General features: G+C 50.7%; 1 protein-coding gene across 1 annotated transcript; it reads right to left on the bottom strand.

Moving 5' to 3' along the window:
* Window positions 1-184: 184 nt before the first annotated feature.
* OAZ2 (ornithine decarboxylase antizyme 2) lies at window positions 185-12,840 on the bottom strand. Its single transcript, XM_068204256.1, is given in 6 exon segments — window positions 185-939; window positions 2,689-2,774; window positions 4,592-4,767; window positions 9,339-9,419; window positions 9,421-9,496; window positions 12,704-12,840. Coding segments are annotated over 6 exon segments (573 nt in total). The 5' UTR covers window positions 12,724-12,840; the 3' UTR covers window positions 185-805.
* Window positions 12,841-12,861: the final 21 nt, after the last annotated feature.

The following is a 12,861-nucleotide window of genomic DNA, read 5'->3' as shown; positions in this document are numbered from 1 at the left end:
GCCTTGAGCTCACCCCTGTGGGAGGATGAGTAGGAGCAGAGGTGAGGGCTTCGGGTTGCTCCAGACCTATCCTGGGGCAGAGGGTCAAGGCAGGAGCTTTTCTTGGCTCTTTGGACCATGCCAACCATCACAGTGCAGGTCAGGAAACTGGTCCTCCCAAATAAGCAGCCCCAGGTGTGTGAAGTTCATCTGAATGCCCCTTTTATTGAATGCTGTGATAGTGTAGTGGGAACGTGGAACAGGGTTAAGACTGCATAAAACAAAAGCTGGAAGAGCAAGAAGTTTCAAAAAAAAAAGGGAAAAAAAAAAAAAGGTTAGACCAGTTAAACCAGCATTGGAGCGGAGATGTATGGGGGGTTTAATGTAGTGTTAAAGGATAAACTTGAGTGTCTCCTGCATGTGCCCCACAACAAGCCAGGCTGTTTTTAAGGTCTTGAGTGGGAAATGAACAGGTCGTGTCCCAGGTGAGCCCACGCTGGGTGGGCAGGAGGCACCAGTGGGGTTCAGAGGAGTCCCAAAGGTGGTACCGACCCCAGGGCTCCCACACCATGCAGCTGCATGGGAAGAGCTCCTATGCCAGTTCATAAACATCTTCCTTTTCCTAGTGATGATTACATGTGTGATAGATAGTTCTCTAGGCAACATGTTTCAATGAGAGTCAACTCTGGGGATACACAGCCCAATCTAACAATGAGAAATGCGCTTGCAGTCCAACAGAAGCTCTGCTTCCCTCTCCTCAGGAAAGGAGGTGGTCCTCTCTCCTCTCCACAGCATGTTAGGGTCCCAGTGGAGTTCCGCTCTGCAGCTATTCTTCATCGGAGGAAGAGCTCTGATCCAGGGGATACACCATGAACATCACATCCGGCCGCAACGGGACAGCGGGATGGCCAGGCCGCACGATCTCAAAGCCCAAGAAGCTGAATGTCTTCAGGAGTGGAGCTACCAAAGAGAAGGAGATCTGTTACCACCAGGAATACCTCTTTACCTCTCCCTTGAGCCATCAGTATCAAAGTGCATGGGACACCCTCTGTGAGTGCATCGAGAGCTTCCTATGCAGAGAAGCACAGCCCTCTCCAGCAGGGGTTTTTGTCTCCTGTGCTCACTGCAGCTGCTCCTAAGTGTGAAGGGATTTTAGCTGTGCAGCTGAGCAGCTTTGTCCATGTTTCTCCTGCAGTGTTTCTTCTATCCCCTGTGAAATCGTTGGTTGTCTGCCTGCACCAGCTGCACATCCCTGCTTTCCCAGGATGGAGGTGGCCATCCCATAGGATTTGTCCTGCCCCAGCACTCCTTGAGCACCAACAGAGGACAGACAGCAGCAAAGAGGAATCTGCTTAGGGACAAGGAAGACATTTGCTGTCTCCACAAGGAGGTGCTGCAGCTCACTGGAAACTCCAGACAGCTCTGCACAGGTCGGGGTGGGACCCCAGGAAAGCCACTTATGGTTACACGTGGGAATTCAGAGTGGGGCCAGCCCAGACAGATACGGTTCTGTGGCACCATGCCTGTGTCACTGAAGCAATGGCTGCCCTGTGACCTGTGACAGTCACCCTGGTGCAGCATCCCACCCCTACGGCACCCTTGGGCAATCAGCTCCAGGACACTGAGTGATAACGCAGAGGAGCTCCTGAAGATATTTTCTGGCAGCACTGAATTTCAGCTGGATAGACACGGACCCAGGATCTGGACCACTTCAGAACTCCTACAAACAACCGCTGGCACTGGCTGTCCCCTGTCCCCAGCCTCCGCGGGGGCCACCTATGCAACTGGTGCTAGTGGTGACATAACAGCCAGGACTTGATTTGGAAATTATTCCTGGCATGGTAATGAGGGATGATGACATCTTCCTGGGCTCAGCTCAGCTTTACTAAGGCCCTTCGTTTCGAAGAAGCTGGGACAGCTCATGAAGCTGCAGAGTAAAATTAGAATTGGGTTGGAATTACTTGCTAGGATACAGCCTGACTCTGGTGGGATTTAGAGTGACACGTTCCCAGCCTGGTACATCCCCCAGCCCCCTGGGCTGTAATCCCTCACCCAGCATGGCTATCTTTAGACCCTAATGCAGCCCCCAAAGCCATAAGCATCTTGAGCCAGGGCCAGGATTACCTGTAAGCCTGGAAAGGACAGAAGTGCCAGAAGATCTTTAAAAAGCTGATGAATTTCAGGGCAACAGGCTCTAAGTGCTCATTTTCCATCTAATAACTCCTCCCTGGTTTCAACTTCCATGTCACAGCAGCCTGGTGCCAGAGACTTCACTGCTCACCAAAAGGGGAATATTAACTGGCACTGGATGAGAAAATCACCCCAAATCATCAGAAGCAGCTTTTTGCACCAGAGTAATGGCAGGGCAGCAAAGCAGATGAATGGAATCCCAGACTGGTTTGGGCTGGAAGGGATCTTAAAGCTCACTGAGTTCCACCCCACTGCCATGGGCCAGGACAACTTCCACTGGACTAGGTTGCTCCGAGCCCTGTCCAGCAGATCTGCTGGAGAAAACACTCCCTTACCCTTACCCTCCAAAAAGGGCTTATTTCCTCCACACAGAACTATTCCCATAAGAATTATGCACATAACAATGCCGGCACAGGGAGGGTCCTGCGGGTCTTGCCCTGGGATGACCAAGTTTCTTTACAGCTTCAGCAGCACCGTGTGGGATGTCAGGAATGAACCCGAGCGCGGGCCAGCCCTCACCTCGATCTTCTCTGCTTTTTCTGAAGCAGATGAAGACATAGTTGACTTTCATTTTTTCTTCAGCAAACTCCAGCAGTGCTGACAACCTGCCAAGGAGGGGGAAGACAAAAGGACATCAGCTCTGGGAAGTCCTGTCCTGAGGAAGCCTCTGAGCATTATCAAATTATCAACTGTTTGGATGATTTCGGACACAAAGATTGTTTACAGTCCCCTTCCAGCGAACAATGGGTGCTGAAACAATGGGCTTCCTGCCCCGCAGATTCAAGAGCTGTCCTTGCTCCGAGTCAGGATAAGTTCCTGTCCTCACAGCCACAAACACCCTCCCCACCCGTGGTGCTTTGGGACTGAAGCCTTCATAGTCAGGAAGCAGAATATTGCAGCTGCTCCCAGGCCAGGCTGCATTCCCTGGCAATGCACGTGGGGGCTCTGGGAGTTCTGTGCTTTTGGGGAAGGAAAACCGCCCAGAACCGAGCTCATGGCAGGCAGAAAAGGAGAACAAACCATCCCCAGAGAACATGTGTGCAGGCAAAGCCATTTCCTGAGCTGGATGGCACAGCTGCTGCCCCCTGAATCCTTGCTTCCTGCCTTTCCAGCTGGATTATTTCTGCCACCTCCTGATGGAAGCGGTGCTGCAGTAACCCCTCTGCGAGCCTCCAGGGTGGCACACTGATCAACTGCTGTCACTTGCAACCACTGGTGCTGCCAGAGCAGTGACAAACAGGCCTTCACTCCACATCTCAGTAACCAGCTGTCAGCGCAGCGCAGGAGATTAAATTTGCAAGGGTTCTGTTAATATGTTAATGAACTACTTCAATTATGGCTTCTGGCCTCTCCTCGGCTGTTTCACCCAGCTAAAAATAACCTGACAAAACTGCGCTTTAAGTCACAATGACACTGGCAAATAAATCCCCTCCCAGAAGGGCCCATTCCAGGGAGAGCCCAGAGATTTACGGGCCAACTGGAGAAACTACACAAACATTTATCTGGACTCAGAGTCAAATGAGACAAGTGTGAGACAGCAACAACACTGCCACTTCCTGAAGGTGCCCAGCGATGGGTTTTTACTTAATTAGCTTGTGTCACTGAGGGATGAAGCCTACTTGGAGATTTAGGAGGAGCTGATTGCTCTGCAGAGGAATCCAGCAAAGCCACATCTACACTGCAGCGGAGACCTCTGGCACAGCACTTGGCAGGAAGGAGCTGCTCTGGAAGCTGCATTTACACAGACTTCCCATAGCAGAGATGTCTGGACAAAACATGACCGGATTCTGCCAAGAGAAAAATCAGAGCTCCTGGCAGAGTCCGGCACCAGTGCGGCAGTGCTCCAAGAGCAGATCCACCTACTGATGAGGAGAGCATCAATAGGATGGAGAGGTTTTTAGTTCCCTGAAAGAGAGGAAAATCTGCCAAGATAAGCTTGCCAAGTGACCAGCGGAAAAATAGAATTAAAAAGTAATAAAATACCAGAGAAAATCTTGTTGGCTTTCTATACCAAAGTATACAAAGATTCACTCTGCTCATTTGTTGCCTGTTTTTCATTAGTGTTGGGACTCAAAAAATGGTAACTCATCTGGAATATCACTGGGGGAAAAATATTCCTAAGGGGGACTCCGCAGACAAGGGAGCAGAATGTGCACAAACCACAAACAGAGCTGCTATTGCACAGCCCATTTTCCCCACACACAGCATGGAATCCCAGGATGGTTTGGAAGGGACCTTAAAGCTCATCTCGTTCCAACTCCTGCCATGGGCAGGGACACTTTCCACTAGACCATGTTGCTCCAAGCCCCATTCAACGTGGCCTGGAACACTTCCAGGGATGGGGTGTCCGTCCACAATCACTTATGTAACCGAAGTCCTGCCCTCCAGGAGCCATGGCTACACCTTCAGGATCAGAACTTACCCTTCTTTGCTTCCATCAGCTAATAATCCATCAGGGATTTCCACAAAGAGGCTCTGGTTTGAGAGCACTGCATCCCAGGAGGAGGTCTTCACCTCTGTGACCTTGTACTGGAAGTGGACAATGTGAGGCTTCCCTTCATGCACTGGGACATCTTGGCTAACAGTGATCTTCTCATCCTGGGAAAATGAAAAACATAAAAGTCCTGAACAGCCAGGGGACAACTGGAGAAAGCAAATGCAAAGAAATGATCTTAGGGTTTTACTGAGAAGAGGATTATGCTTTTCCCTTCTCTTTTGCTGGCTCAGGGACACATCACACAGTTCTCAGCCCTCAGAGTAATTTCTAGCCATGTTTTTCTGTTAAGAGAATGTAGTTTTACATACTGACATAATATTAAATTTCTGAGTAGAAGACTCCACTCCTTCACTGCAGGCTCCAGCCACATCTGGTGGTGCTTCATGAACTGCCCTTCCAAGAACACAACTGGACCCAACACCCAACGCAGAGCTTCTGCTACCACAGCCCAGCCAGGTTTGGTGCCTCCCCCATCCCCAACACAGCCTTTCTGTTCCAGGAGTGACCACAAATTGCTTTCCCAGATTTTATGGTTTGCCTCCTGGTGTAAGGGAGGAAAACACAGAGTGCAGGGAAATTCCAGAGCAGATCTGAAGCTTGTGAGGAGGTCTTTTCCAGAGACCACAAATGCACATGTCCTTCCCCATGGAAGGATGCAGATTACTTGGGATCAGCTCAGCAGTTCCTAGAAAACAATTCAGTGGTTAAAGCCCCATTCCTTCAGACACTTGGCTTGCCCAGTAATGATTTCCACGTTTCAGTGCAAAGAGCCCCAGCGAAAGAAGCAGAGCCCGGAGTTAACGCTGTTACTGCAAGGAAGCTGAACTGTCCCCTGTACTTGGTGACAGCTCGTGTGTCCCTGTCCCTCACATTCACAGGCACCTGCGCAGCTTTGAAGGGCAGAAGTAAAGCAGATACCCAAGTCATGAGAGCACCTGGAGAGCCATGTGTCCCTCCCTCCTCAGCAGGTGGGTGGGCAGTGGTTCACTCATCTGGGTCATTGGGAGAGTGCTCTCCAGCCTCCAGATATTTTATTTTAACAGAGTGATTAATTCAGCAGCTCCTTACAAGCCTTACAGGCACCTCAAGCCACTGTCCCAGTGCTTTAATTCCTATTATCTCTTGTCTTAAAATAGATGCCCCTTGGTTGACTGCTGTATGACAGAGAAGCCTCCGAGGACATTCACACTGGTGACAAAGTAATACCGTGTGCAAATTGGAAGCTGCTTGGCTTCTGAAAGCCGAGCAGAGGAAGTTGCCTTTCATTGAAAGCTCACAAAGCTGAGCTGAAAAACAAGTTTACACTTCACCAGAATAAATATCCTGTAGGAAACAAGTTTATTCATTGAGTTTAAAGGAAGTATGAGTGGCTGAGCACACCAAGAAATGCACTGAGAGCTGTTCCAGTGAGGTCAAGCTGTGGCTGCGATGGAGCCAGCAGAGAGAGGCAGGGCTGAATGCAGAAGTTCTTACAAAAAACAAATCCAAGAGGCTTATATGCATATCCTTCAGTAGTGACTTCACAGAACCCTTTACAGTTGTTGTTTCAGTGCAGAAAGTGCTTCTATTCCAGAAAACATCCTTCTCTCCAGAAAGCTCACAGATCATGCTTTTCCCATGCTCACAAAACTGAAACTGGGTGAGGAAGGCAAGGAAAGCAGGCTGGGATTGACACATGGGAGGTGTGCCTTTGAGTGGGAAGACTGGCACTGCCATAGGAAGGGAAAAGCATTCTAAGCCATTCGGTTGAGAACTTCCTTGTCACCAGAAATTATGTCCAGTGAGATTGTTCCACTGAAACCCCCCTGTGAAAGCCCAGGAGCCAAAGGCAGCACAACCACAGGGATTAGCAGAACCAGTTCCCCCAGTTCAGTGGGAATTACGTTTACACAGCCTGGCTGGGGCAGCTGACACTTTATTTCTAGGTATCCAAACAGAGATGCTGGAGAAGAGAAAGGTTCTGTGGGCTGCTCCTGTGAAGCAGCAACAGCACCCTAAAATTCTTTGGAAGCTGGTCAAAGCAAAATCTTGTTTACACAATAAGCATTTGGTTTTAGTTCACCCTGGAAAAATCCCCACACAAAATCCCCCTGCCATGTTCCTGTGGACAAAACCCCCTGCCACCAGACTGAATTTTACCCAGCTGCCCAAACCCTGGCTCCCCAGCCCTCCAGCTCCATTTCAGCATCGCAAAGCTGCAAAGACCAACTTCCACTTGGCTCCAATTCACTGAGCACAAGATTTTCCAGCCCTGCTCTGCTCCTCAGATGTCCCAGGAAGGATGGGGGGAAGCCTTGGTACATTGGCAGGGTCAGAAGGAAGGATGTTATGATCCACCCTGGCCAAGTGGCTGGAGAAAGCTGTGGAAGCACCCGCTGCTGCCATGTGCTACACCTGCAAGTCTGCCAGCCAAATCTGCCAGCCAGGGCACATCTCAGCTGGGCAGCCCCCACACCAGTCACTGTGGCATTCCCAGCTCCAGCTGGAGGGCTGAGCTTAAATTAAGGCTCTTAACACAAAAATTCCAACAGTTACAGGAAGTCCCAGTTTATGGCAGTGGTGTATCCGAATGCTGCATGCACCGGCAGAGGCAGGTGTGTTCAGAAAGGTCATCCCTCGGACTGGAACAGCTGATACAGCTGGAAAAAAGGACTTAAACTTTCAGATCCAGATGCCTTTCCAGGTCATGCTGGTGGCTGCTGGCTGAAAAGCTCAGCTGCTGTAACTACAGTACTGCCAGACTGAGCAGGCCACTGAGGGGGCAGACAGAACCGTGTCACCAGTCCAAGGTCTGACACACCTTAAATCTTGGGGTCACTTCTGGGCCCCTCATTCCATGACAGACATTGAGGGGCTGGAGCATGCCCAGAGAAGGGAACAGAGTTGGGGAAGGGGCTGGAACACAAGTTTGATGAGGAGCAGCTGGGTGGGCTCAGTCAGGAGGAAAGAGGGTTCATGGGAGACCTTCATGCTCTCTACAACTCCTTGACAGGAGGGTGCAGCCAGGTGGGAGTCAAGCTCTGCTCCCAGGGAACAAGGAATGGGATGAGAGGAAATTACCTCAACCATTTCCAGGCCAGAGCAGGTTGGATATTAGGGAAAATGTTTTCACTGAAAAGACTGTCCAGCCCTGGCAGAGCTGCCCAGAGAAGTGGAATCACCATCACTGGAGGGGTTTAAAAGCCCTGTGGATTTGGCACTTGGGGACATGGGCTAGTGGTGAACGTGGGCAGTGCTGATGAACAGTTGGACTCAATGACCTTAGAGGGTTTTTCCAACCCAAACTATTCTATAATTCTTTGTTACAGAAGGGGCTGATTTTCTGACGGATTCTGCTAGTTTTGTCAAGCAATAAATCCAGGAGGAATTCCATCCATATTTCTGGGATGCGGCTATCTGGGTGCAAGTTTGCGGCTGTACTGGAATCAAACACTCCAAAGTCTCCAAATCATTATTCCTGCCACCTTCCTCCTCCATGCTGAGCCCATTTTCTACCTCTGTGCCTTGCCTGGTGCACACACAAGGCTTGGCAAAGCTGGCTGGCAGGAATTCTGGCTGCAGGGTCCCATTTCCCACCCAGAGGGAATTCATTACTTGTCCTGAGCTTTCTTGAAGCTATTTTTATATCTTCTTTCTGTGACAGGAAGCCCATTGTGCTGCTTCTCTGGAGTTTGTACCCCCCCAAACATCTGTGACAATTCACCTTGAGCATTAAACTGATGGGACCTTGTCACTGGAGGCTCAGAGATTGGCATTTTGCAAGGGAAGCAGGTGAGGAAAGTTCTGAAAACTCACCAAAGGAAACTCTGAAAGCAACCACAAGGTCTGTGATTCTCTCAGGAACTCCAAGAGGAGACTCTGGGAGCTGTGGCCTGAAAGGGTCTGTATCTTTTCATCAGGTGACGTCTGTGTGCCACCCACGGGTTAATTAAAAATCAGGTCTAACACCTATGACAACACCCCTGGCTCAATAGCCAAATGTGCAAGGTCAGCATAAATTCAGTCTGCCTCATTTAAAGGGAAAAGAAGCCCTTGTTCCAGAAAGGAGACAGATGTGAGCCAGGTCACACAAATGACTCTAGAGGAAGGAGCAGCCAGGTCTCCTCATTCGAAAGGAAAGGTCCCATGGAACAAACAGGAACACAAAATGAGACAGCTGCAAGTCTGCAGACACAAACCCTTGCTGATCTTGCCCTGCCTGTGCTCATGTTCTAGAAACAGCCCTGTCTGGGAGCTGCCTCTCCCACCTGCACCTCGGTTCAGGCAGCTCCCAGGCCCTGAAAGCTTCACCTTCCGGAGCAGGGTGCAGGAAGGGGCTTATCAACCCCTCCCTTGCTGCATTTCACCTTTCTGCTTCTCACTTCCTTTCTCTGCCAGGCATTTCAGAAGCCCTTTCACGTTTTGATAATGCAGGCTCCATGTACAATAGCTGCAGCAGGCCCCTGGGGACAGGTTAGTGAATGATCTGCTGCACAATGGTCTCTCATTTCTTAATAAACAGGTGATATTTAAGCAGCAGAGACCTGTCTGCAGCTCAGTCCCTGAAAAATTACCCGTTCTCTCATTTATTACCTCAGAGTTCTTTGCATTTATTCCCATCAGACTGTGAAAGGAAATGAACACAGCTGTAGCACAGGTACAGGTCAATGTTTAGATGTTAAATGCATCTCACCTTATATATCAGAGCTGAAAGAGAAGGATCCCTGCCACCCCCTCGCCCACCGGGGATCTTCGACAGTGGGTGAGGGGCATCAGGAGCACCACAGAGGCCCTGGAACGATGTGCCTGCAGCACTGCAGCTGGGGACAGTTACTCAAAGGTAAAATACTACTGCAAGAAAAAGAGAGAGAACACCGTGTTACACTTGCAGGGATCACGTTTTGGAGGCTCCAGCTTCTCAAACCCCCAAATCATTTGTATCCTTGCTCCTCAGATATCAACACTGAAACCATCCACTGCCCCAGAGGCAGCAGAACCCAGTGACACCAGAACCCAGAGTGTTTTGTTGGGAACGGACATGGGGCTAGAGCCAGGAACCCAGAGAGTGCTGAGCAACCTCATGCTAATAAGGGAGGCCTGGAAGGCTGCCAGGAGCAGATGGCTGGGAACACATGACCAGATGAGCACACATTTTCTAGAGGCAAATATCTACAAATAGATCAACAGGGCCCAGGAGGAGAAGGTTTAAGTTTCACATTTTCAAACCCAGGAGAAGTGAAAGGGTTGGTTCTTCAATACACTCCACAATGTCCATCGCAACATTTTCACACACACATGAAGCACCATGCAAGCATCCTCCACCCCACCCTAAAAATTACAAGTTCACCCCACAGAGGTACTTTGAACAGCAAGAAAACATATTTCCCTTGCAGTTTCCAAGTTTATTTGGAAGTCCTAGACACAGTCCTCCAGAATCACTTTGGACACAGGCTCTGGCTTTTAGGAAGCTCATCAAAGCAAATTATTTTACTTCTGGAGCCTTGTTTCCTCTCTCAGCACCACAAAAGCTCTGTGCTGGGGCCCAGCGATGTTCCTGTAGCACAGCCTGCAAAAGCCATGCAGGAAAAACAGTCCTTCTCCAGTGCTCCCATTCTGAAACACAGCAGCACAAAGCTATGGAAGCACCACCAAAACAATGCTGTCAGGGAGGGCTTCCATGAGCATGGAGCGAGGCTGAAGTGGATAAATTCTGCAGCTGTTCTGACAACCACTGTCTGCCCTGAAACTTCTCACTTGAAGCGGTTCCCAATGCAGTGTTTTTCCACTCTAATCCCTGTCCACGAGGCAGACAGGCTTAAGTATCCAAACACCAAGTACAGAGCTGCACTGTCAGAACCCCCTCAGATGCCTAGAAACACGAATCAGACTGGTTTGGGCTGGGAGGGACCTTAAAACCCTTCCAGTTCCACCTGCTGTCATAGGCAGGGACACCTTCCACTACACCAGGTTGCTCCAAGCCCCATCCAACCTGGCCTTGTAACTTGCCTGTGCCAGTTGCAAACAAACTACTACAAGTTGGCATCTCTGAGTGCCAAAAACATAATTTGCAAATGCACAAGGCAGAATTCATCACGGATCTCTGCTTACCACCTACCACCAAAACCATCTTTCTACAGGAAGCACTAATATTCTTCCTCCACATATTCCCTCCCCCAGGTTTGCTAGACAGGGCGCTGGGGCAGCATTCCCAAGTGCTAGAGCAGGCACCTCTTGGAGAAAAGGCAGTTTAAATACACCAGGAGATGTCTGGGGGCAAAGCAGGCTGTTCTGTGCTCCTTGGTGTGCCTGGGGCTATCAATGGGCCAGTGTGTGTTCAGTAGTAGAGGATGTCGAGAGGATGACAAAGCACTTTGTGCCGTCCCCACCCCCGAAAAGCTGTTGGCAGCTTTGTTATTCCCTTCCCTCCTCCCTCTACCCTCCAGCCAACAATGTACTATTGATAGCTCTTTCCAACTTGCGGCCAAGGCATAGAGAAACTGGATAATGAAGTGGAGTTGTGGGAAAAAAAAAAAAATAAAACAGAGAGGCAGCCAAAGACACTTCCCGGTTTCACTTCCTCTGGCACATGCAGAAGTCAAAACACCAGCCCCCTTCAGCTGCTGCCTGCACATCCCTGGCCCAAATCTGCACACCTCCACTATCCTCCCCCCAAAATCAGGGTCCCTGCGCACCACCACTATCCCCCACAAGGATTAGGGCTCTGAGAGCAGCACCCTCAGGGAAGAGAGTGTGTGTGGGGCACAGATTAAAATGACTTTTGCTGTCTCCAGCTGTGCTTCAGCTCCCTGGGAAGAAATTCATGCAAACACCCGACAACATCTGATCCCTTCATCCATCCTTGCGCAAACAGCAACTCTCCCTGAGGTCTGTTTGTAGCTTAAAAGTTAGGTTTGTGCTCCCTTCTGACGTCTGTCCTCCTTGGAGAAGCTGCTTTCCTGCAGCTTGGTTGAAATTAAGATGCATTTAGACCACCAAGGCCTTTCCGTGGAGAAACTCCTCAGTACAAGCTGCTCCTCTGTGCCCTGCCCAGAAGGGGAGCTGGAAGTCGATGTTAAGCTCTCATCCCGCGGGTGTAATTTTAACTCACTAAGCTCCCAGCGATCCCAACCCCGTGCCCTGTCCCTGGGAAGTGCAAAGGGCAGCTCAGCAACTTCAGAACCCCATCATCGCTGCTCCTAGGCAGCCCCGGCACACAGAGCCAGGCTGAGACCACCACCAGCACATCAGGGGCTGAAACTGACACATTTCCTTGTGTTTTGGGGGTTTTATTTGTTTTGAACACTTAGGCCAGATGGATCCACAGGATCCACAGAGCTCTACTGACTTTGGAGAAATGAGTGTTTTGTTTGATTTCCTTTCTGCCCCTTCCCAAAACAGGCTCTGGAGATCCAGCTACACTTGAATAATAATAATAATAACAATAATAACAACAATAATAACAATTATTATTATTATTATTATTATTAGACACATATCCAGGAGCCCGATTTGAGGAGTAAATTGTAAATAACCATCTGATGAACACAGCACAGCTCAATTAACTCCCACACAGGCAACGGGCAAGGACCGAGGCTGCTTCATACGCATCCTCTGGGCTCTTATCGGCGACAGAGGCGCAGGAAATGACACTCTGGGGACTCCAAACAAGGAACAGACATACAAGATAAATCGGTCAGCTGAGAAAAACACACAGATCCTGCAAGTTCGTGCCTGCTGACACCCAACCTGCCTGGAAAAGCCACCTCCCTCTAGGCAGAGAGAGGTGCGGGGGGCGCGGGGAGGGAGCGCTCGGAGCCCGCCGCGGCCAGGGCTGCTCAGCGAGAGGTGCTCAGGCCCTGGCGAGCCCTGACCCACGCCCGGGGGGTTCCTCCAGGGGGAAGCAACGCCTCGATGGGGATTTTAAACGGGAAAAGGTGGAGCGGCCTCCCCACGTCCCGCGGCCTCCCGCCGCCTCAGCGCCCGCCCGCGCCCCAGGCCCGCCCGCCGCCGCCGCATCCGCGCTGAGGAGCGAGGGAGGGCGGGGAGCGCGCAGCACACCTGTCCTGGGTGTTTATCATCGTGCGCTCGCTCCGGTGCGGCTGCGGTCGCTGTCGGCGCTGCTGGCGCTGGCGCTGGTGCCCGGCTGTGCCCCGGCTGTCCCCTCCTCCTCCGCTCCGCTCCGCTCCGCTCGGCGCCGCGCTCCGACTGACCCCGCG

The sequence above is a fragment of the Anomalospiza imberbis genome, chromosome 13, assembly GCF_031753505.1.
Source record: "Anomalospiza imberbis isolate Cuckoo-Finch-1a 21T00152 chromosome 13, ASM3175350v1, whole genome shotgun sequence".
NCBI classification, from domain to species: domain Eukaryota; kingdom Metazoa; phylum Chordata; class Aves; order Passeriformes; family Viduidae; genus Anomalospiza; species Anomalospiza imberbis.
Note: the sequence above shows the minus strand (reverse complement) of the source record. Positions and strands in the feature narration are given on the sequence as shown.